Source organism: Metopolophium dirhodum, chromosome 9, assembly GCF_019925205.1.
Source record: "Metopolophium dirhodum isolate CAU chromosome 9, ASM1992520v1, whole genome shotgun sequence".
Classification (NCBI taxonomy): domain Eukaryota; kingdom Metazoa; phylum Arthropoda; class Insecta; order Hemiptera; family Aphididae; genus Metopolophium; species Metopolophium dirhodum.
In genome coordinates this window covers 28,457,593-28,484,732 of record NC_083568.1, presented here as the reverse complement: position 1 = coordinate 28,484,732, position 27,140 = coordinate 28,457,593, and the positions used below count along the sequence as shown (strand labels likewise).

Below are 27,140 nucleotides of genomic sequence, written 5' to 3'. Positions count from 1 at the left end.
TTCTACCTAAAATATAAGTACCCCAGGCTATTTGACATTATGCCAATTTTTTATATAAACTTTTTTACATTCATTTTTAATAATCAAACTGGCTATCTATTTACTTTTTAGTACCAAAAAAAACATGTTCAATCTATAAAGAAAAATTTCTGCAGTATACATGTATATTGAAAAATAGTCATTAAATACACTCGCTATGTATAATATGTATAATAAACACCTATAGGTATAAATTGTAATTATCATTAAACGTTCTATGTATGATTGTTTTAATATTATATACGTATATTTCTCCGTATAAATGACATACCATTGTACCAAACTATCAACATTGAACATACCAATGTTGGTTGAAAGGTACAATATATAATAGTGAGTAGTGACCAATACAGCTACTAAAGCTCGAAATAAGAATAATTGACCATCGTAATCCCATCCTATAATGTCTTATATTATTATAATATATTATATAAATACAATGCGTTTTAGCGATCCTTCGGGAACCATTGAAATGTATTAACTACCTAATGAATTTACCTTTTCAATGATATATAGCATCGCTTCCCGCTCGGGTGCCATTATTAAATTTAATATTGTATAGTAGGTATAAAATAATAAATATTGTGTATATCCAATCGCTCAACGTTCGTTTTGCTCGTCATATTTTATAATTCATAGATAGCTCATCTTCATCAATCACTTGACTGCCAGTTAGTCTGCTTCCTTAGAAAATCAACTTATTATAATGTAACTTTAAAAATTGAAATATTTAATATAACATTAATTTAATGTTCGTTAATAACCTTTTTGTTGTAGATAAATCAGACAAAATAGTAGGTATCTATTTTATAAAATAACACCATAGTTTTTGTTCGCTTAATCATAATATAAAATATAAATAGGCGTACTAATACCAGTAATTCACTTGATACATTTTTACCCATTTTTTTTTTATATTTCGCAGCTTTTAGACCCAAAACGTATCATCCTCTTCGTGACTATTTCCCAATTATGCAGGAATGTTGCCTTATCTCGTTCGCAGACAAAATAGTAAACGCTAACATAGAGTTCTTGCAAAAGCTGGTGGATGGTCGTGTGATGCTCCCTCTCTGCTTTCATTGGTGAACTTTAAGTTCCTTATTGTTCCACTAGATATCGTGTCCTTATGTAGTTTCTGCCCACACTAATAATTATGACAGAAATAATCCTTTAGATTGTATGATATGGCTGGCTAACTAGAGCAGCCCTCATTAATACTGTTGAAATTAGGTATTACCGAGGGTATTACTATAGGCTACTGTTATAATATTTTACTATAATCTATCTAATACAATGGATTTTTTATTTATTTTATTTATCGTATTAATTATTGTAATTTAAATATTAAATTGTTGTAAAGAGCTCCGCCTGTTAATAAATAATAAATCATAAGAAAAATGCATAAATTAATATCTAACCAGTAACTATAGCAACAGTAAATCATTAATATATATTGAACTGTATTCTAGTAATTAAATATTCATGTAAATGGCAATCTAAACGTTTATAAAAAAATTTTATTTTTTTTTTTACTTTGGTGCTAGCGAAACACTTGTTGCCAGTTAGTTCTATATATTTTAGTTGTTTTTGAATCTTGTGGTGGGAGGGTTTCTGAGTGAATCTCAAAGCTCAGCTAGAAAGTTTAAGGCACCGGTCAGTAAATTTTTGCAAAAAAAAAAAATGAAAATTAGTAGAAAATTTAGTTATAAGTGCTGTTCATGATACTAAGATTTTAAAGCAGAAGGAACATCTTGCCACCTTTCAAACTGTGCTTAACGATTCATGTAAATTATGATCAAAACGTTACCAAATAAAATAACGAAAATGACATTATTTGTTTTATTCAGGTGCTGGTGATGACAATATTGTTGCTGGCCATTTTCGCACATTTTTGTTTTTACATTTTGTGGTGGAAGGATTTCCAAGTGAATTTCAAAACTAAGCTATAACGTTTATTGTACCAGTAATTAACATATTTGCAAAAAAAAAAATTTTAATTATAGTTTTAACTAGGAAAGGGATGGAAAACAAGTTTCAAATTCCGCTTATTTGACTTGGATTTTAAAGAAAATACTGCATCTAACGACTTTTCAAACTGGGCTTGACTAGATATATACGTATTAACTGTATTTTATACTTTGGTATAGTTTATCTTAATATCATACTATATGGTCTTTTATGGATATTGCTGTATTGGGTGTCTGTATATATTATCCCAACAAAAACACTCGGCCAAACTTCGTGTAAAAAAAAAGCTCTAAATATTGTGATATAATTTTATAGCCAAGTCTTTTAAATATAGTCATCATTTCTGTTAAAATAGTCTGCTGAATAATTGAACTTAGCTTGACGACTTATTTCAATGATAGTAAACTAACTGAATTATTCAGTATAGTATGTACTAATTATGTTATGGTATTTTTACATTTTTAATTGAAGTCGCTGAGCTAAGTTCAATTATTTAGCAGACTATATTAACACTTAGCTGTAAAATTATATCACAACTGTTGTATTCTACCTTAGAAATTAATATAATATAATAATATTTAGAAAATTTAGAGCTCTGCATGGTCTGGTCTTTTTCGGTCTCTGTGCATTATAATTTAGTGTTGTTCGGTCCGGTTCGGTCTCTTCATCTAAAAAAAAATGGTCCAGTCCAGTCCGCCTTCAAATTTATATTAGGTCTATATTGTCCGGTCTATAGTGGTCTGCATTTTGAACGTCGATTTAATAATATAATTAATATTAGGTACGTTGAATAATAAAAATAATTTTCATAGTAAAATAATCGTTCGGTCTGGCTTCATTTTTATTTTATCGGTCCGGTCCAGTCCTCGTCTCTTTTAAAAATTATCAGTCCGGTCCGGTCTATAAGAAAACGGACCGTGCAAAGCTCTAAATTAGACAAATAGTATTAATTTAGAATTAATATAATATAGCAAATAAGTAAATTATTAGTTATTACTCAGGCCAACGGAACTAAAAAGTGTTGAGGCAACACTATAATATTTGTGCATATAACACCGCTTAATGCGCAAGCACGAGATAGTTTCACTGTCGTCGTGGAACTCGGCGGGAGCGTGGGTGCGACGGTTGTACGCGGGTAAGCTCCGGCTAAGTGTTTTATTTTATGATTGTTTCATGCTTGCAAAGTGTTTTTGACCAAAAATTGTCTTTAAGTTTTATTTCAGGTTTTTTTGGTGAATAACACTATTGGAAAAAGTAGCGAGACACTTAAGTACTTACTTTCTCTTCCAATACTCATTATCGTGGTCAATTAAGAAAGAGTATGACTTTGCCTAGGTTAAATATATCTTACCCTCGAACATCGTGGTTAGTTGTTCTAGAGTAAAGTAACCTCAGAGTTGTATAGTGTAAATCCTGTTGGATTTAATAATTATTATCCTTTTGTGCAGTTCTCATTATCGTGGTAACCAAAAGGAGAATTTAAATAAGCTTTTACAGCAGGTATTGGTAATTTACTCGTTTGATGATTTGGGAATAATGGGCGTATACCACACAACTTTTAGAGCCGTTTTTTTATGATTGGCATTTTTTACTCTGAGTTTGCAGGTGGAGTGGTATCTGTCACTAATTTTTTATTGATATCTTATTATTTGTAAGTCATTGTTACGTGACTATAAATAAGTAATAACATGCTTTAAGTTTGTATAAATAATATAATATTATATATGATTATTCCTTTTAATATTCCTATTGCTTATATTGTATTACTAATTTCCACAGCGACGAGAGTAGTGGGATGGATAAGCGGCGGATCGGGGGGACAATATTATATTTTACGATATTTTCGTCGCATAGAAAAACCGTACTTAAAAGTGCTTGAACATTTTTGGTTGTAATTTTTAAGCCAATCTGCTTGCGAGTTCCCCCGTTCCCATCTGCACAATATGTCTGATCAATTGATACCTTATATATGAATTTATATATTCAGCTGTCTGTCCCGTAGAGTGGGCTGACGGATCAGCACAAATAATCATGGTTTTTCAATGGTAACTCTGTACCAGGGCTTGAAATTGATATTTGATACCAATTTTGAATACCAGTTAAAACCGTTGAAAACTAAAATTGATACCGAAACTGAAAACAAATTCGAAAAATACCAATACCGAAACCGGTATTTAGAAACAAAAACGAAATCAGAAAAAATAAATACCGATATCCGAAACCGAAATTGAAATCGGGAAATATATTTTCGGTTTCAAAGCCTGGTCATTATAATAATATAATAATAATTCCGGAGCTGAAACCGATATTGGATACCGATTTTGAATACCGGTTTAAAACATTAAAAACCGAAACCGAAATCAAAATCGAAAAAAAATCAATACCGGTAATCAAAATCGAAAACGAAAAATATAGAAACCGCTATTCAAAACCGAAAACGAAATCAAAAAAAATGAATACCGATATCTGAAACCAAAATCAAAATCAAAATCAAAAAAATATTTACGGTTTCAAGCCCTGGTCATTATAATAATATAATAATAATTCCGGAGTTGAAACCGATATTGGATACCGATTTTGAATACCGGTTTAAACCATTAAAAATCGAAAACGAAAAATATAGAAACCTATATTCAAAATCAAAAACGAAATCAGAAAAAATTAATACCGATATCCGAAACCAAAATCAAAATCAGAAAAAATATTTGCGGTTTCAAGCCCTGTAATATACGTTAGTAGCTACTCACTTTTTTTACTTAGCTTATCGCCATTGCCATTGCGCTGGGTTATTATTTTGAAGACGCAACATTTAGTTTTCCCATTATAAATTAATTTTTAAATATTGTTTACAAATAACTGACTTTTCTCATAGGTGTTCTTCTCATTAAAATTATTTTACGGACGCTGGTCAGTTGACGACTGATGTTACTCTACTTGCCCTAAGAGTTAGATAGTATACGATTTGTAAGTTGCCATGGTAATTAATAAAACATAATTAGCTGTTATACATCATAAGAAATTAGTTACTACCTATATTAAACTATAGTTATTTATCAATTTGTTATTTATTTATCTATTTGACTGTCTATTGTATTCTATCTATATTTATTTGTGTCTCTAATTACTTATTAATAGAAAAATAATTGTAATTTTATGTTTTTTATTCGTATATTATGTTAACATTTACTACATAACTATGATTCTGAATGTTAACAAACACCAGTTAAATGTCCACATTGTGAGATATTCGTAATAACATTTACCGAATCGATAGGTAAATGCCAACGATCTAACCGTTTACTGTCATCACTCACCACTCACTGCTTGTCGGTCATACATCTAAACAGTAGTTAACATTTATAAATACTAAATCACCACCCCTTCCTTCTATCAATAGTCCCCGATCATTGTCTAAGGAGCTAAGCGACAAAGGACAATCTTCCACCACCATCATCTTTTCTTTTAATTTAATGATAATATTGTATAATGTGTAGTGGGGAAGGGGGAAAATGTATGAGTTGGCAAATATGAGTACCTCCGGCTACATACTATAATAATATAATACATTCGCCTGTAATGTTATATTCCGTTTAATATCCTAATTCATTATTTTATGTATTTTCGTATTTTTTCGTAATAAAATAAACAGTGTCCGTGTTGAGTTTATTACATTTTGGTAAATTATTTTCACAATTTATTAGGCACTATCTATAGCAGGCCTGGTAGATCCATTAAATTATATGTTATAGTTCAGGACTCAAAACATTTCAACACATGGCTGGAAATAATAATTGACAAGAACAGTTAAATCATTATTTCCACTAACCATTTAAAACATATAATTGTATTTCATGTAAATTGTTTAGTAATATCGTGAACGTAACGTCTTTTATAATCGTAATAGATATTTAACACAACAAATTGTATGTAAAAAAATAGAGCGATGTTGAATATTGACCCTGAATAAATTAGTTACATGACGTGGAACTAATTCTACCTAATTTCAACCTTACCTCTTTAAATTCATCTTGACGCACAGTTAGTATAAGAAGTGGGTGTGAGTGAGAAGGTGGGAAATTTGGGCTTTATATTTTTCATAAATAGATACAGAGTGTTACAGGAAAATCTAATAAATGAAATGACTTTTGTTCTAATCGCTATTTTTAATTTTTTTATATACATGATATAATTGGCATACACTCGATTTACAAGCATATTTGATTGTCAAAACATTTAATTAATAGTTATGCAGTATTTGAATCTCATAGTTTTAATAAAGTTAAGCAGTTGATCCAGTCGTAAAAAACATTTTAAATTCAAAGAGAAGAAACTTTTTTAAAATATTAACTTATGAGAATTCTTAAATATTATGTATGTATACCTAATTGTTAAAATGTAAATATTTTTTTAAAAAGTCATTACTTTTCCAACTAATAAGTCTTACATTATATTTTACATTAAAAAAAATTTCATAAAATAAACAACTTGACTTAGATAAATGTTTTTTTTCAATCAAAAGTTGTTTTGAAAGCTGGATTTACAAATTGGCTTTTTTGAATTTTTTTATTTTCAGTTTTAAAAACAAAGATATTATACATTATACATTATACGACTGACGTGTAGTACACTAGTCAATAAATTATATAGAAAAATAAAATATTATATAAAAAAATATTGAGCAGAACATAATAATATTATGTTGTTTTATTTGTCAGGTCTTCCTGCTACACTATATATGATATTTGTAAATAAAACTGACCATTATTCAAGTTCATACGTATTAAATTTATAATATCGTTATCTATCATTTTAGTTTTTTACTCAATAATAGTTTACATTTGAAATGAGCATGAAAGCGTTTTATAATGCTGTAGTAATTCCTTAATGACCTCGGAAAAGCAAATATTCAGTGAACGTACAGAATATAATAGAGTATTAATAATTATCGTAGAAGACTAATGTTACTGGATCGCTTAAATGCGTTATAATTATCTGCAGTAACTCAAGATAAGTGGAACGTAATATTTATTTTATTTACGTGCTATAAATGATTATTTTCCGTACAGTTTAACAGAGTTCCTTGATAGTTAATAATATGCGTAAATAGATATACACATTTGTCCAAAAAAATATCGATAAGAAGATTGGGTGAGAAGTGGCGAGTAAATAATAATTTTTTATCGATACAGATGATAGAAAAACATAATCTCAAAAGACTCAAAATATAATTTAGTTTATATTTTGAAAATATTTTTGTCTTGTGTATTTTTGCTGCATTGATATTTTTGGAAAGACATTTTGAGATTGTACTGTAATAATTATTAGTCTATTTGATAAAAACGTGTCACTGCATTTTGTAAAAATGTTTTTGTGCAGTTATGTATACACGCACTGGCCGTAGACTTTTTTAGGTAGTGTACTGTGGTAGAGTAGTGCTTTTTGAGCGATGAAAATTGCTCATTGGCCATTTTAGCCTATTGGCCATTCATTCATACTGAATATTGAGTAAGAACTCACCGGATGATTAAAACACGATCACATAATGAACGATATTATCTTATAAAAGCTAGTTAAAAATGCAATATTTAAATATTTATATTATATTGTATTTAAACAGTAATATTACTCATGTGACAAAAAATAAATCAAAGTTAGGATAATATATAAAGAGTAATGACGTTAAATATATATTTATTTCTCATTGTCGTATTTATCTTTCTCGTGCTGTCGTTATAATAACATGCGCAAAATTTTTTTTCAAATGTCGGGTATAAGTAGTTAATATATTTTTAAAGTGGAAATAGACAAAAATTGGCTCCAAACAGTGGAAATTCCAATTATGTTTCCGTCACTCGGGAGTTGAAGAAAAAATTGACTTTTCCAAAACAAATGTTCGTCGAATCGCAGAATGGTTCCAGCGTTGTTTAGGGTTTTCACGTTGATCATTTTAACAAATGCATTTCAAAATCTTTAATGCATCTAAATGTCGGTCTAATCGTAATAAACCAATTTATTATTTTCATTCTTTCACATAATATAGTCCGTTTGGATCCACCGGAGAAAAAGGCCGTTTACATTATTTCAGACTTTTGTTTACACGTGGTTATTTTTTTTATTGTAAATCTTACAAACAGACCGGTTAATTTTATAGCACATCCAAATATGATACAAGGTCAAAACCACTAGTCGTTATATATTTCACAGTTACCGTTGTATTATTTACACAGTTATATTATTATGTAACATAAAATTGTACCGGCACGGTATAAAATGTATTGATGTCTACCTAATATTTTGAAACAGATTTAGTGCTATCGCCACACATGACTTGTACATGCACCGTGATATTATGTACATTAACCTATTGGTCACACAACAACGGTATAACCACGAAACTTTGTTCCATCTCGAAGGTCGACGAACCGCCCACAGTTGCTGGTGTACTGAACTTGTGTCGGTTCAAAGAAACTGGTTTTTACAATAATTACATTCGCCGATTCCGCATGGGCATGTGGTCGTTTCCGATGAAAAATCGTTGCAGTAACCAGGCATTTCTGAAGGAGTTAACAAGGAGGTACATATTGTTATTTTTCGCTATGTTTCATTAACCGCGCCATATTACGTGCCCGTTGTGCGCTTAAAGTTGTTTTTTCTCAATCGCTGTTGAATATTTTGTTCCAGATTATGTGAATCTCACGCAGTTGTGTACAACACATCAGGCGGTAATGTAAGTAACGATTATCGTCATATTGTATCGCAATATACTTAGTATTAAGTAATTAAGTTATATACTAATATATTATAGTAATTATAGTGTTCGTAACATCAGCTTGATAGCTGCTGGGGGTGGGCCAATACTCGGGAGCTCACTACAGCTAAGTGCGACGAGAATTCACGGGCGAGAATTCCAGAAAATTCCCAGAAACACGTGGAAATTTGCGAGAGTTGTACGCGGAAACTTTGGGAACCAATTGTAGTCCAGGAAGAATAAGGTTAAACAATGCATGGTGTATTTAATTAAATATAACATTTTTCTGCTAAATTTAAACGTATAAATATGTGTTTGGGCCGGATCAAGATTTTTGGTTTCTCACCGATTTCTCGTATGGTTTTCGCTGTCATGGTTAATTATTATCAAAAACATATTAAATATGATTCATATGGATTTTTCTTGTAGAGGAAAAATATCGAGTAGCGTGCTATGGTCTTTATTTAATAAACAAACATGGAATAAACATTTTAGATACTAAATTACATTTTAATACATTTTGCCTTTTTTTTATTTCTTTAATATTTTAAACAATTTCAAGCACTCAAAATGCAACTGCTAAATAAAAAAATAGTTATAACGAAAACGGAAGATACCACATAAAGGTAAATAAATAAATAAATAAATACATAAATGAATAATGTCAATAAACTTTCAAATGATGAAATACGAATTTATAATACGAGTTAAATTACCGGGACATATTGATATTATTATACCGATAAAGGTTTTCGGAACACCGGAACTTCTGAACACCCTAAACCTGCATAATATTATAGCCACACCTAAAATAATTTACGAAACTCAAGGCGAAATGTACATAACTGCACACCGGCGAACAGATAAAATAAATGGTGAGCTCTATACTAGATTTAATATTATTTATGTCTATGAATATTTTGTCGGCGTTCCCAGTGCAGTCAAACAATGAATGATCGATAAAAAATGCGTTTGGCTTTTTTTCCGGTTTCGTCATACTTACCAGAATCGTAAAACAGCTAAAAAATGTTTCGCCGGTAGTCGCAGTCTAGTGTTACATTATATAACCACGAAGAATTTTCAGTAGAGAGGTGGGGGGGGGGCTTGAAAACTAACGATTACTCACAGTATTGGCACTACTCACGAGATTAGGTTCAAAAAATAAAGTAGGCTGGGCTTCTTATAAAACAAAAAATATACAAAACAGTATATTATTTGAAGAAACAAAACGTTTTATCGTACAGTTAATAACGTGCAATTAAATACAATTTTATTTTTGTTCTGTCAAACCTCTAGATGTTTACGGGAGGTTTTTGAAAACTGTTGTGTACACTACTTCGACTTTTGTCAATTTCGTGTTTTTGGTTTATGTTGTCTGTAGCTAATCCGTCAAGGATTATATGAAATATCATAATGATATTATGTCCTTGCTTATTAGTTTACTATACAGTTGATAAATACCAAACAAATACAAGTAATAATAATACGGAAAATGGCGGGAGGCCTTCGACCCGTCCCCTTCTATATACCGACTATATAGATTGTTCCTCTAAAAATAATTATTCTTTTTGAGTGTACTAAAAATATTAACTTTGCCCAACGATGTATAACTATCATGTACTGTAGGAGGATTTCATCATTTACATAACTTGAAATTATTATCACATGAAACCTAATACAGTTATACTTAGGTAGGTACTTCGTACGTAAAAAAATATACACATAAAAAGACGTGACTGTCCATAATAACGAAAAAATAATTACTGAAAACCATTTCCAAACGGTAGTTGAGTATTTCATATTAGTATAGTCATATAATAGGTACTTACTATCTGAACAAAACTATCCTCTTTTTCTCCGAAAAATATTCACTTTACTTATACTGATGAATAACATTCCAGAACTATGGTCCATTATAGTATGGAAACGTATAATAGGTTTTTGATAATATAATATTATGCTTATGTAAAAATATACAAGAAATACGACAGTCTATAAAAAAAACTTTTGGTTTTGACAGTTTTTGGCGTTTTTGGTATTTCCAACAATTTCCGAACCAAACATTTTCCAGAATTCCCAGAAATGAGAATATTTCTTACAGGGTTCAGTTCCAGGAATTCACGGGAGTGCCAACCCTACCCAAAGAAGTTACTCGTTTATAGTAAACTATTGGTACTATTCCCACTACTTAAAATATAATATGAATCATAAATGTAAATTTGCAGGAAATTAGAAAATTTTAAAGTAATTCAGTTTAATTTATAACAGTTTTCCCTTTGTAATTGATTAATTTCAAATAAAATACAACTTTTAAATAATTTACCATGGAGTGAAAACCACTAAATATAATTTACGTAAGAATATAAAGGCCATGATAAATGATAATACGATGACAGTTTTTTAGATGTTAGTTTAAACTTGAAATCTATTATTAGATAGAATTTTGAATAATATTTGCGTTATACTTTTGGATTGTTCTAAAAATTGTATGTATACCTACAATCTACCTTTTAATGGAACCTATAGGTACCGGGATTCGTTACGACGGCTATAGAACGATTTAGAACTTTACACCTTTTTGGCCGAACGATTCAGAACACTTAGAATCAACAAAGAAGTTACCACTGACCCAAAAAAAAATCCAAAAAATAATACGTTTGAGAACGAATTTACGTGCGACGTTGCCATATAATTTATTTGGCTATTGAAAGATTCAGTAATATAACTATGTCTAAAATAAATATTCTTGAAAAAAGTCATAAATTAATAATTATAATCTAATGTTGATGTATCTAAATCAAAATTCTAACAAGTAGTTTCTGAGTTCATAAAATGTTCATACTAAGAATAATAATCATTAAATATGGTGCTCAAATTATTGTTCGATTAAATTTGGCAACGTTGGAAAATAAATTAAATACCGAGCGTTTTCAATCGTGTTACCAAAAAAAACGTTCTTAATCGTATTTTAACGGTTGTGACTCGTATTTAAAGTATTTAAATTATTACTATAAAACAAAAAGCTAAGGTATAACATGAAATAATTTATTTTATTATTTTAGTTCTACTTTATCAAAAACAAATGTACAAAAAAATTATTTATGATTTCACAACAATGGATGTTAAGTGATACTATCGTATTTAATAATTGTCTTACCTGAATATCTGAAATCACTTGTTTGAAAATTGTATAACTATTTATTTTATAAGGAAAGGGCCTTAATCACATTTTATCAGCATAACTAGTATTGTAATAAACATTCCATATAAAGAAGCTAAAAATATTCCATGGTCAGAACGACCTAAAAAAATATAATTACCTAACAGTAAAATTTAAAATTTGCATCTCTTTAGCTACAGTTTAAAAATAAATCAATTTTAATTTTAACTACTGTACAGTGTGTTACAGCATAATATACAATTTTGTAGATATTTCGGTTTACTTTTTTTTTCATAATTTCAACATTTTTTTTTTCTATTTTAGATTTTAAGCGGATCAATGAACTTTTACTAATTGATTTTATAGTTATTATGTGCACTTAAAAAAACGGCGGCTGAAGACACTATATTAGTAGTAGAACAATTCTTAAATCTTTAACTTTGAGTGTAGTTCTTGGTAGTAAATCAGATCTATAGTTGATACTTTGGGTGGTCAAAAGTAAAATTTCCTAATTCTATTTAAATAATCAGAAAAAAACGGAAATTGTTGATCAAGTTATTTTGTTGTAATTAAAAAATGTAAAATTATAGATACTTTTGAAACTCGAATTTCAATCTAGTATTTAAATGACATTCATCCAAAGTGAGGAATTTTTTTTCTTTTACATATTACCAATTATGGTATTCAATATTCATATTTATATATATTGTTCTACTGTTCGTGTGTTGTGATTGAACTCCTCCTAAATTGTTGTGCTTAAACGGGGATTTACGGTGGAAATTTTTGTTTATAAGCGGTCGTCATGGGTTTTATAACTATTATAATAATAATTTTTGGTTGCCGTGAAATCGGTGTATTCATTCCATGCATAAATTTTTTTTGTACACCGTGTCTTGATATTATATGTATCGCAATTACGTAAACATTGAGCGTATTATACTCACATATAAGTTACGTACATAAAACAATGCCACGTTTTCGTGGACGAGGAGGAAATATTGGTCGACAGACTCGGTATTCACAATTTATTATTCCAGCCGTTTAGGAGGAGTTCAGTGACGTACTTGGTATAACTTTAATACTTTAGAGTTAAATTATAAAGTTACGTACAAACAGCACGTGGTCCGCGATCTACCGCAGGTAGATTGCCTACCTGATAATATACTGCTGCTTTAGAATAAAAATTCTGATTTTTATTCTAGGCAACAGAAAAGTTAAGATAAATTTTGAACACCATACACTGAATATTAAATAACGAATTGAACAAAGTTTGAGTCATATAGATTCGGTAAATTTAACGGGAAATGAAGTGCACGGGATCAGCTAGTATATATATTATATTATTCATATATAATATATATATATGGATATGGTAATTGGTAATATGTAAAAGAAAAAAAATTCCTCACTTTGGAGGAATGTCATTTAATTAATACTAGATTGAAATCCAAGTTTCAAAAGTATCTACAATTTTAAAATTTTTAATTACAACAAAACAATTTCCGTTTTTTTCTGATTTAAGAATTAGGAAATTTTACTTTTGACCACCCAAAGTATCAACTATAAATCTGATTTACTATCAAGAACTTCACTCAAAGTTAAAGATTTAAGAATATTTTTACTACTAATATAGTGTTTTCAGCCGCTGTTTTTTTAAGTGCACATAATAATATATAATATACAATATACATACTATATTATCTATCAGATTCTGCAATATTAAATTTTAAATTTAAATAACATTATTTTATTGATTTTCTGTTGAAAATGAAGTCCATTACCTAATCATATAACCAATGCACTTTACGTAATATTATTATTAAATTTCTTTATATTGCTTTTTTATTATGTTTTTCCAATTTTATAAAATTATTTTTCATAGGGATGTTCTTAAGAAAATATTGAATGTTCTCCTTAATTAACCGATACAATATGGCCTTAAATATTTATCTAAAAATGTAATAATAATATCTTAATTACATTTTTTAAGTTCAACATTTTGGCTTAAATTACTTTTATCACAGTGAAATAAAGTAAAATAAATCACAGTTAATACTACATAATATATATTAAATACAGTTAGCGATTTGCATAACTTAGATTTTTCCGGATAAGATAACTTTATCCAAGACTAATAAGTTATATGTGTATAATATTTAACAAGTCCATTAGAAATTTCAGTTGGAAATTATTACAGTTATGAATGTTACGACTAGTGACGACGTTAAGCACCTAGATATTTTAATGGAGATAATATTACTATCGATTATGTCTATCAATCATAAAACTCAAAAGTCAATATAGGTTTCCATTTCATATATTTTTTTTTTTTTATTAGGTTTAAGGCTTCGACGAGTGAGGTCATTAGCCTGTAGGTTGGTAGGGGGTAGGTACAGTAGGATTGGAACGGTTGGTACGGAACACGTGTATGTGTGGCAAGGTTTTTGCGCACTATGAATCCGGGTGGTCACCCATCCAAAAACTAGTGGCATCGCATGATTGATTTCAACTTCTGCACCACGCTGAGTTACCATTTCATATTTTGTTTGCTATTGTCATAATAAATATTATAATTTAAAATATGTACTATAAATGTGTTGTATAATAATTTAAAACTAAATATAACTCAATTAAGTAAAGGGAATCAGTGTGAAATATTTATATTGTAAGGAATACAATTAAAATAATGATTTGAAAATAGAAACATATTTTTAAATTTATTCATTAAAATTGAGGCGCATAGAAATTCGTAAGATTTTTAATTGTTATTGTTATGAAACAGTAGCAGGTAATTATAATAATATGATTTTTTTTTTACACATTTTATTTATTTTTCAATTTCAATTGGTCGGCAGTGAAGAAAAAAAGCACTGCCGTCTATCTGAGAATATTTTTATGTTTGGCTTTAAGATATTCTATTATTTTAAAAAGTTCAATAGAATAAGATAAAATACATTTCTTATAAGTTTTTAAGATGTTCTATGTTTGCTATGTGACTCATATATTAAAAATAAATATCAGAAAAGAATACTGCAATAAATAGTTATTATTATAAAAGTTATACATAGTCATAAAAATGCCTTGTAGGTACCTACATACAAAAAAAAAATCAGCTTTACAATAATGTACTTAATCGTTAAGAAAATATTTATTCCCAAATGTATGTCCAACTATAAGAAAATATATGTAGAATAAGTTCAAGTCCGAATATCAAATGCGATAAGTCAAACAATATGTAAAGGATAAACTTAAATCATATTTTTTTGATAGTTTACGTAAACTTTAAGTTTACACCCATCTTAAATATGTAGTGGCATTATTTTCAGTATTTTCAAGTTTATCGTAATATCGTCATGAATATGTACATGATAAGTGAGCGCATGGTTACGACATTGAGCTGGGTGTTCAAGTTATTTATCAAAAAAGTATCTATATAACATTCAAATAAGGTTCAACAAATTAAAATTTTTTAAACAATATGACAACAGCTTGAAACTGACCTTATACCTTATAAATCACGTTATACACTTCACTATATAACTTTGAATTATACCCATAATAAATATTTATTTTGGTATTATGACAATTTATAGACACAATATAATATATTATAATATAGTATATACTGACTGTCTTTATAATATTCTAAATACAATTTAGAACTAATTAATATTATAATTTATAATATAATGCACTGATTATAATATATTTTATTGCAACCAAAATAATTAATTAAAGTAAAATCATATAAATTAATGTTTCATGATAAACCTAAATTTGAACTTATAACATAATATTATGTGTTTTGTATTTTCAGATACAGTTTAAACCATGACTGTCAGACTTATCGTGCTTGGGATTTTTCTACTAATTGCGAGTCCATGTTTTTCCATAAATGTCTTTGGATTTTTGGGTCAGGCTTACCGCAAAAATTTAATTCAATTCCGCGAAGATCCTCAATTTGGAAATAAAAAAATATTTGATGAGTACGATTTTATAGTGGTAGGAGCTGGTGCTGCGGGAGCAACGGTCGCCCGACGATTAGCCGAGGTCTCAAAATGGAACATACTACTATTGGAAGCTGGCGGAGAAGAATCATTGATAACTTCTCTTCCAAGTATTGCTCACTATTTACAATTTACAAATTACAATTGGGCATACCACACGGAAGAGGAGTTGCATGCCTGTAAAGGTCTTGTAAACAAGACTTGCCCTTGGCCAGCAGGAAAAGGATTGGGAGGAAGCACAATTATTAATAACAATATGTACACAAGGGGTAATGTAAGAGATTTCGATCGTTGGGCAGAAGCAGGAAATCGAGGGTGGTCTTATGATGATGTACTTCCGTATTTCCTAAAAAACGAAAACATAAAAATACCGGAACTAAAGGAGTCCCCCTATCACGGGGTCGGAGGACCATTGCCAATTAGCTATCCCGAATTCAAGTCAAAACTGGTCGATGCGTTCTTGGAGTCAGCACCTGAGGTCGGTATGTCTGTTGGTGACTATAACGCTCCGGGTAGTCATGTGGTCTTTTCCAGGATTCAAAGTACAACATCGAGTGGCAGACGAATCACTTCTGCTAGAGCTTATCTCCACGACAAACTAAATAATCTGCATATAGTCGAATTCGGGTATGTCACTAAAATATTGATAGACGACCGAACAAAAGTGGCGTATGGAGTAGAGTTTGTGAAGAACAAAAAGAAAAGAAGAGTTATGGCTAAAAAGGAGGTAATAATATCAGCAGGCACGTTCAACTCGGCTAAACTGTTAATGTTGTCGGGTATTGGGCCTAAAGAACATCTGGGTCCTTTGGGTATAAAGACCGTAAGCGATTTGCGCGTGGGAGACAACTTACAAGAACATCCGGCATTTGCCGGGTTAGCTTTTATAGTGAACGACACTGTATCGTTTGTACCGGACAGAATATACCGTGACTTAATAAACGAAGCAATAAAAATATACGAGAAAAGGAGTTGGATGACGACCTTGCCACCCGAAGGTGTTGGCTACGTGAAAACCAAGTACAACACGGATGTAGGAGACATACCCGATATCGAGTATATATTCCTGTCTACCAGTTTGGCGGGAGAAGGGGGTTTGGGTGCCAGTATCGGACGGAGATCGATGGGTGTACCCGACAGGCTGTACTACGAAACGTATAACGGCGCTTTGGCACGTGACACGTGGTCGATTTGGGTTATGTTGATGTACCCGGAGAGCAGAGGACAGGTACGATGTTTTGTTGACATGTAAAATACATTAGCTGGTATGACGTATGAAAACATTAATCATCGATATGAAAACGTTGTCCATGTGTAGGTGAGGCTGCGCAGTGCCAATCCATTCGACAAGCCGGTGATCAACGCCAACTTTTTCACCGACCGTACGGATTTGAAACGAATCGTGGAGGGCATCAAAATGTCGATCGAGCTCAGCAAGACCAAGGCGTTTCAGAAGTACGGTTCCCGGTTACACAAAACGCCCCTGCTTGGGTGCAGGCATTTGGAATTCGGCACCGATCCGTACTGGGAGTGTTGCGTTGAGACGATGACAATGCAGATGCACCACCAGTGCGGCACGTGCAAAATGGGACCGGAATGGGATCGAAACGCCGTAGTGAACTCTCAGCTGAAGGTGTACGGTGTGAATAGACTGAGGGTGATCGACTGCTCCATAATGCCCACGATTACAGGCGCCCACACTGTGGCACCGACCTACATGATTGGGGAGAAGGGCGCCGATTTAGTGAAGTCTACTTGGTTGAGAAACATCCAAGCAGACTTGTGATCAGTACCTAACTGATATAAATTAAAACCTGTGCACACCTATGAAATTATATCTGTGAAAATTAATCTATTCTGTGTAGTTATTGTGTTATTATGTAGATAGACATTATTTTTTATTGTATTTCTTTAAACTTGTGTAGGATATAAGTATAGAATATAAAACATATATAATAAGCAATGTATAATAGTCTAAGATAAAATAATTTTGAAAAAAAATTATTACTTAAGGTACATTTACCAGTACTGACCATATTTATATCAAAAACAGGTACCTCGGAAATTATCTTTTCTCAAAATAGAACCATAATGTTAAATAGTATTTTAATGAGTTGAGCACAATCATTTTTAGCTAAAGATACTGAATATCGATTTGGTTTTGATTAATATTTAGTTTGCAAAGATGTATTAATTCTCTTCTCTCTCACTTTTACTCCAGACCAATATCACGGACGATCATAAATTTGTCATGTATTCATTCCACCATCAAATAAAATAAAACCATTTTACTACCGTTTGGATCGAAAAATAAAAATAAATTGAAATTGTTTTTGGATTTTCCTAAAAAGAGGTGTGCCTCTAAAACTAATCTCTAAAACTAAAATTGTATTACTGATTAATTTGACTAACTATTTGTTTTAACTCTATATTAATTCAAAAAAATCACCATTTTCCAATAAGCAATAACGAATGTAAAAGCCCAAGAAGATACAATTTTTTTTTTAAATAGAATTATTATTTCTGAATAAAATAATATTACGATGATTGAAAAATAAATGAAAATTGTTTAACTATTAACTATGAAGACTAAGATAAATAAATACAATTTGAGGTGCATAGGTTTATTTTACCATACTTAGGGTCATATTGGAATTTAATCCTAAATACTATTTTATGAATTATTATTTTTCCTTAATGATATTGGTGTGCTTTATTTTATAACAAACCATACGGTAATCGTATCGTAAGTAAAATACATATTATATTATTTCATATTGTATTTGCACAGGTAACTTCGACTGATATATTTTATGTTAAATTATTGACGCACAGAAATATGTTTCGTTTTTGAATATTGGCACTTTACAGTATAAAATACACAGTAAGTTTTGAAATTAACTTCGTTCTGGACAAATTTATATTTATCGATTTCCAAAAAAGCAATGTGAAAAAACAAACATGAACGATAACACTTACGACTTGGTGTGTATTTCTTTCTTAATTTTTCACGGTACACAGATTTTTAAACCAGATTTTTTTTAGTGGTGGCACAATTTATTGCGATTCCAGTCGGAAAATGGTGAACGAGAGGTGCAAATATTCGGGTCGATTGAAAAATAGCTTTAATTGCTCAACTTTTTTCATACACGAACAAAGGAAAAAAATAAATGTCAGTGTTCCACGTAAATCCGTCAGTGAATGTCTGACAAACTCACAAGACTCACAAATCGTGAACTTGTAGATTAAATATTAATGTTATTATTATGATAATTGTTATACTTTTAAGAAAGAAAACTAAATTCTGCGTGCAATCACATAAATGATTAAAAAAGTTTTGAACTTTGTAATAAAAAACATTGGTTTATCTGCATGGTGCCTACCTATTTAAATATTTTACCGTTCGGATAATTAAATTTCGTGCCTAATTATTTTTCCAATTTTCAAGTGTTCAAGTTGCTCGTTGCGATTTTTTTTTTTAAGTCCAATAAAAAAAAAAAATACACAAATAGTAGTAATACCTTTTTGAGAATATAAATAAAAGTCCACACCAATTGCATAGGTATATTATATTATGAGTGTAACACAGCATAATATGTTAGTATTTATGGTTAATATGAGAGGATAAACTCGTGTCACTAAATTAAAAAAAAACAGATGTACAGTATTGTGTTCACAAAACCGCCGTAAGTAATCATTTTTGAATGCATTTTGGTATTATTGTCATAAATAATATTATTATGCCCATTGTCCATCGATTTTCGAGTATAGATTTCGATGTCTCGGAGACCGATCTCTCGCCAAAATCTTCGCACGATCAGCACGATTTCTCGTATACAATATCATACTTAACAACAACTATAAGACGTTGTCGACACATTTATTGCCGGATAATGAAACGAATCGGTCGTGTACAATAATAATATAGTACCCACAATGGACAAGTCGCTAATATACGGCGTCGTTAATATTTTTTTTATACATTTTTTATGTTTCGATTTCATAAAAAAATTCTTTATTTTGCGTTCGCCTGCGAATCGCAAGCCTTGTGTGACTTATTAGATTGTGACGGCCGGAGGGGGGGAAGGTTAACCACGCGGTTTTTAACGTTTGCGACCGTGTTTCGGCAAACTCTCGGTTCATAAATATTTTCGCAGTCAAGTTGATTGTTATGCATAAGATCCGTCTCGACATCAAATATTCTATTATTATTAAAATCGTCCTGCACAAGCCGACTATTATAATATTATACGCACGGTGCGTGAGTGTATACCAGGTATCCGGTTCAATCCGCTGTCTTTTGCCATTTTCGGCCAGACGCGCATCTACCGCAGTACAATAATGCCGTTAAAACTAGGAACAAAATATTATGGGTCGCAATCAACGGTTGAATATATTTTAATAATCGCGATATTTTTTGATAACCAACGACATGTCCACCATCGGTACTAGCCGACAAATGATTCAACGATAAAGTCAAATGGGTACTATGTTTGAATTTTATTTGAAAATTTATCAGATGATAATAATTACTCCGTACATAATACGCACACGTCATTGCGCGTCTACCACTTCTTGGTATAAAATTAAGGTCGAAGGCGGTTCTAATAAGTAATGTGTCAAAAGGCATCAATGTTCGCGAAAACTTGCAAATTATTTTGTTGTTAAAAATTCGTAAAATAATTTTGAACTTCAATATTGTAAGTTTGAAAATGAATTAAGTACAAGGTTTCTCATGAGTTTTCCTTCCGAGAATTTAATAACGAAATCTTAGCATAAGTGCTCGTATACGTTTTTTATGATCGTCAAATTTTAATGCAATATTACTGTCTGGATATTTTTTCGAAAAATAATGTTTTTCATCAAAAGATATTAGTTTTTTCGGTATAATCCGTGAAACATATTTATTATATTATTTATTGTAAAGTCACTAGAAACTCAACACTATAAACTGTTACATTAATAATATCATCGTTGTTCATACTCAATGAAATCTTCAAAATATTTAGACAAATTTTAAGCTACTTATATTATATGCGTGTGCAATATTTTTGAACTATTATTATTTATTCATTGTTTACGCGTTGAGCTAATAAACGTTTCTATGCTCGATATAATGGTGGACATTTTTTAATCCAGTATATCTCATAAGTTGTTAATATAGCACTTAAAAATACTGTATATAGGTACACGTGGTTACAATTTTTTTTACTAAAAGGGTTTAGAGTTAAAATGTTGTGAAAAATTTTCAAAGCTACGAACATTGAATACTATGCGAGGTTACTCGTAAGATATGGTCTTACAGCAACTTGCAACTATTTGAAACAAATCAACAGACTTTTTTTTTAACGATATTTCAAGTCCAAATTTCGACGAAATGATATACCTATAACGGTTTTAGCTAATCCGTCGTAATTCAAAACCATTTTCTCAATTTTTGTCTGGTCTAGAAACTTTTCGCAATCACGTCATAGCACTATTAATAATTATCACCATCGTTGTTGTTCACTACTTATATTAGTATTTAGTTTCAATAATTTACCGTGCGGAAGTCTCGGGCTACATCTACGGAGTAATATTTTAGAGGTTATTTACTTTACGAGATCCTAACGCCGCCGCCGCTCGTAGCGTCTTTTGGGTACACTCTTGTCTGCGTCAACAGGAGTGGTCGCCTACATCGTCGCCCGCTCAAATAATTGAAACATTTATAAACAAAGAGAATTTGTGCGCGTTACCCGAGCATCGACCTAAATGTCAGTGGCGGTAATAATTGTACAGTAGGAGCAGTAGTAAAATCGTTGACTGGCCGTAAAAATAAAACCGTCCGATTCACATAACATTACACTGCAGAGGTGAAGGGTTACTAAAACCATACAGCGTTTCTCTCCCCTCCCCCCCCTCTCCCTCCTCCCCCCCGGGGGCACCGCTGGTTTTTATCGTTTTCGGCACGACCGAAATATTAATCTGAGACCTGTGGACTTTTATTATATTCCGCACTCTTTGCTCTCCACCTTTTGCATTAATGAAATTCGTGCTCCGGGACATTTTCGACGGATTACCAATCGATGGTTTTTATCGTCTCTTAACACTTTATTATTAATTTGTGTTCCGCCGGAATGAGCGAATGACGTCCGACCCGACGGAGTGGAAGAAACTCGACGAGGACAAATCTTGTCCTCCGAGCATAATGTACGATTAATAATGATCGTCGAAAGTAAAACGAATTTAAAAAATGTGTAGTATTATAATATTATACCTATACCTACTCTGTAGGCACCACGGAATATTGCACGAGTATACGTCTTGTTTGCTATAATATTATAATAGTGTGACCTTGTTTCGATTTGTTGTATTTTGTTTTTTAGTATTTTTTTTTTCATCGAAACAAACGCACAACGTCTAAAACCATATCGATTGGTGCTCACGCCGTTTATTAATTTCGTCATCCGTTTGAGGTAGGCATTCGTTTTTATGCGAATTTCTCGTTAGTTAGTAAATAATAAACCTATCTACTTTTTTTTTTAAATTTAATTAGTCTTTCGCAAAGACATAATGTGTATATATTATATTTTATTATAGATTTAATGAATACAAATTATTTATATTTTTGGACGTACCTACTTAAAAAAATATGTATAGTTGAAATTCAAAAGTTACAAATTAGTTTTATTTATAATATCTTATTGGCCTCGAATACAATAATCATACTATGAAATGCAATTTATTAGTTACCTATGTTTATAAATCATTTAATTGGAAATTTCGGAGTCTCAAATACTGAATAAAAATTTAAGTTATAAAACTGATTAGGATGTAAAAATGATTCCAAGTGATAATGATTTGAACAAAACATTGTACAATTTCAACATTGCCAGTAAGTTTTGAACCATGAAATAATACGAAAACATCTCCGAATATCAATAATATAGATTTCGAATTGTTTTCGATGACAAAACCACGAATGTCGTATAATCGACCAGAAATACTGTTATAACTTAATAAGTCATAATATTAAATTGTATTGTCTGACTCATATCACTTATCAAATAGTATTGTTTTGATGAAATGTTTTTTTTGTGTATTCAACAACGTCATAAAAGTACGATGTGGAACGCAAAACTATTTCACTACAAATAATTATTATTTTCCGCATTATTATGCAATAGTTTGCGCGGATATGACATATACAAATAGACGATAACATTATACAAACAATACAATAATTTTGTTATATACACCGAACGCTATATTATATCATAATAGTAGGTAGGTATATACTTGAATATACAGAATTCTTTTTTATGATCTATCTCTTTATTCAAAACATCAAGGATTATGCGTCGTTTTAAATTCAAAATCGTACGACGAATTTACCTATAACAGAACAAACAATATGTAAATTTACATGTACGTCACGGGAGTTCATAATGATATATCATATTGTAATACATATACATATTATAAGCTAAGAATAACGTGGCGGACATAGAAAATAAATAATACAATAATATCGTTTCTGTTTTGTTTATAATAATATAATACGCGTGATCACATATAATATAAATACATAATAATATAATAATAATATAATATAACATAATAATATTATGTCATAGTAATATATAATTCATAATATTTTTTTGTATAACGATTTTTACAACATTATTAAAACAGAAAACGGTTAAAAAAAACCGTCGTTTTTCGTAGTTTTACTAGCTTATCTTAGATAGGTAACAATCGTTTGAAATGGTATTATAATTATTATTATTATTATTATTGTTGTTGTTGTAACTGTTAATTTTTTTTTTTTTAATATAATATATAACATAATATAACTCAACTATAGGTATCTTTTGGTTGGACAATCATAATAAATAATTTTGTTATTGGCATAATATATAATAAACGTAATGTACACTTATTATAATAATAATAATATAATATAAACACATAAGGATACACAATTTATGTGGACAACGAATAGTTCAAACTGTATAATTATAATATTAATATCGTTAATACTCTGACGACAAAGCCCGGAGTACAACACAGTGTTCGTTATTACAATATTATAATATCATTAGGTAGGTACCTCTAACCGGCGGCGGCGTTAACGGACAACTGCAGCTAGGTACATTGTAATAATAATAATAATAGTATAGTACCTGTATCGAAATATATGTCGATTATTCCCATACAGAGGCCATTATAGTTTTAACATTTAATATTAGAGTTATTATTTTACGGTTTATAGAAAAAGACGAAGAAGAAATTATCAATTTTTTTTTTTTTTTATATAATATATACACACTTACAGTTAGGTATTGAATATTATTATTATTATATAATATATTAATATAGTATAATAGAATCGTATGTTACATTGTAGTATTGAAAAAAAAAAAAAACGAAGCGCATTTTTCTAATGCCTAATCGGATAATGTTTGTATTGTATAATATTATATTATTATGATAATTATATTAGTTCTACACACAGATAATCGTTAGTCCGCCTCACATATTATTATTATGGGTATACACCCCACAACGGTGGCATACTATATTTTAATTAAGTAACCAGCAGACAGACGATCATAATAATTATTGATTAATATATTTATTCATTATCATACAGTAATATTGAAGTCGCCTAAAAATAGTGTGCGAGTCTACACCGAATGGGGGAGATAATGATACAAGTATAATACATTAACACGACACTATATAATACGACGTATATTGTATAGAATTAACTCTGACGGACAAAAACCGATTGGATATCTATTAATCTAAAAAAATCAAAAAAAAAAAAAAAAAAATCGTCGAAAAGATTATTATTATTCACATCAATATAGTATTGTTATATCTATAACAACGACTCGTTATATTATAATGTATACGCGAAGCTAATGTACACACAGTTATTATTGATATTATGTTGATCTAACGACGATAGTATATTAATATAGTTTATAGTAGGTAATAATAATATTATATTATATTTCACAAAATTACAACAATATTATCTTTAAAGCGCGACGGGGGAGACCGCCGACGATCGAGGGCGTTCGAGTCGCGTGCACGGACGTCGTCTATAAAGATGGTGACTGGAAGAAATTCCTTGATCCCCTCCACACGGTATACTTGCAGCGGGCTTAGACGTGGTCGAGGCCTCGAGGGTTCGGAGAGATTAACCGCGGTTGTCGCTAGCGACGTCGGGGTGGAACCTGACCTACATGGTTCTAACAATCATGTGGGTATAGGCGAAGAGCGGGGGGGGGAATAATATTTTTATAATTTCGGTCGATTCGTGGCGGGGGGTGGGAGTATTTTACGCGGCAATTCGAATACGACGACGACTGCAGTGAGTAATAAAAATGTTAAATGTATATACGCTTCACTTGACGGGTCGCGACGTGTGGTTGAGGTTAGCAACTGCAGCGGGGGTTGGTTATGCGCGGTACGGATTATTTCCTACATTTTATTCCTACCGAACCGGTAGCTGGTTGAGGGAGGGGGGGATAGGGAATAAAAAGAGTTTCCATAATCATCGAACCATTGAATATCCACGTTTGACGGCGTTCGCCCGCCACGACAAGGCGAACACACAGTTCGCCCTGCACGTCACCCGTCGTCGTAACCCACACACCCACACACACACACACACACATTTACATATAATAGCGCTTTTGACGCAATGCGGCGGAAGCCGTCGTTAAAATAATAATATTACAGTTTCTTTTTTCCGTTCTCCATCTCCGTCTCTCACTCGGCGGTCGGTCGGGGTCGTCGTCGTCGCGGTAAATTATATTATTATTATTATTATTATTTTTTTTTCTAAAATTGCTACTGTACAATCCATAGGGGTTTCATTTTTTTGCCCGCATCGTATCGATAACGTAAAAAGAACGCTCGTTCGCACACACACACCCACACATACCCACACACGCGCACACACACATACACCACACGCGGTTGCTGTCGTTTCGTGTTTTCACGGGTACACTCCGTGCACGCGTGGTGGGTAAGCGCGCGGGTCGGCCGACGGCGGGCGGTGGGTGCAGGTGGGTTGGGCGAGTGCGCGCGCGCGGAACCGCGGACAACAACATCTTATACAAAACACAATAATATTATTAATATTAACAAAAATATATAGGTCGCGGGGTCGGTCCGAAACGGGTCGAGTGCGGATCGAAGTGGATGAGGCGAAGACGACACCCGGACCGGAACATCGGCGCGGCGCTGCGGTCGCGTCGTCTTTTTGGTGCGCTCCCGTCGACGTGGCCGCTTACACGTGCAACAGCATGCACGCGAAAAATATCAAACAGTACATGTGAGTGGTCCTCTGGTGAGCTTGGCCGCCGTGTTGCATCGCCGCCGGGTACTCTCCTGCGAACAACAGCAAAGTTGTTGTTGTTGTTGTAGCATAGTCTTACAACAACGCGTGCATACGTTATAGGTACTACTATAACGCGTGCACAACAATAACAATAATATTATTATATTTTATGTGGCGCTCGCGACCCACGAAAACCCCCTTCAGTGACCCAGTGACCCTGCACAGCTGTGTATATCAACTAATAGATAACGTACGATTCGGGGCAGGGGCGGCTCCAGAGACTTGATTAAGGGGGGGGGGGGGGGCAAGTCATAATTTTCAAAAAAAAAAAAACAAAAATTTTACAAGACAAATTCCAGTCTTCTATTTGTAGAATTTGCAAGAACATCAATTATACGATCTATTTCATTTATAACATCTACATTGTTATACACATTGATAAGACATAATGCTGATAGTCTATCTTCAGTCATCCTTGAACGAAGCCAGGTTTTTACTCTCCTAAGTGTGGAGAAACTCCTTTCGGCAGAAAATATAATATTTATATATTTTGTTGTTATTATGTTTTAACAATACCAAAACAATTTTACAGAAATACGTCCTTGGGGGGTGGGGGCCACGGCCCCTTGCCCCCCCCCCTCCTGGAGCCACCCCTGATTCGGGGTAGGTATACCGTGGTAATGCGTGTGTCAGGCCAAATATTGGTAATATTATATTATTATAATAAATTCTCATCCCCGCGAGGTCTAAACCGGAGTACTTAGTGCTGCAGTGCGGTCATTGTACCGCGGGCGAAATAGAAAAATATAATATCATTATGCTGATTTGAATATTGGACATGGGTACTCATTGTAGATCCGACAACGGGCGCTAACGATC

General features: G+C 31.7%; 2 protein-coding genes across 5 annotated transcripts in view; one reads left to right on the top strand and one right to left on the bottom strand.

Annotated features, from left to right (window-relative positions):
• Positions 1-8,497: 8,497 nt before the first annotated feature.
• Positions 8,498-18,541, top strand: LOC132952443 (glucose dehydrogenase [FAD, quinone]-like). Of its 4 annotated transcripts, none has more exons than XM_061024742.1 (5): positions 8,498-8,581; positions 8,689-8,734; positions 8,822-8,999; positions 15,733-17,150; positions 17,241-18,541. In XM_061024742.1, exons 4-5 carry the CDS (start codon positions 15,747-15,749, stop codon positions 17,706-17,708), a joined length of 1,872 nt encoding a protein of 623 aa, XP_060880725.1. In that variant the 5' UTR covers positions 8,498-8,581; positions 8,689-8,734; positions 8,822-8,999; positions 15,733-15,746; the 3' UTR covers positions 17,709-18,541. The 4 variants fall into 4 exon arrangements, with proteins under 4 accessions (XP_060880725.1, XP_060880728.1, XP_060880727.1 ...); XM_061024744.1 differs by having other exon boundaries at positions 8,509-8,581; positions 8,813-8,999; XM_061024745.1 differs by lacking the exon at positions 8,822-8,999 and having other exon boundaries at positions 8,506-8,581.
• A 4,673-nt stretch (positions 18,542-23,214) lies between these two features.
• LOC132952445 (zwei Ig domain protein zig-8-like) overlaps positions 23,215-27,140 on the bottom strand; it is a 449,513-nt gene continuing 445,587 nt past the window's right edge. Inside the window, exon 7 of the mRNA XM_061024746.1 lies at positions 23,215-26,311. Within this exon, the coding sequence (XP_060880729.1) occupies positions 26,211-26,311 (101 nt within the window). The 3' untranslated portion in view covers positions 23,215-26,210. The remainder of the gene's footprint in view (positions 26,312-27,140) is intronic.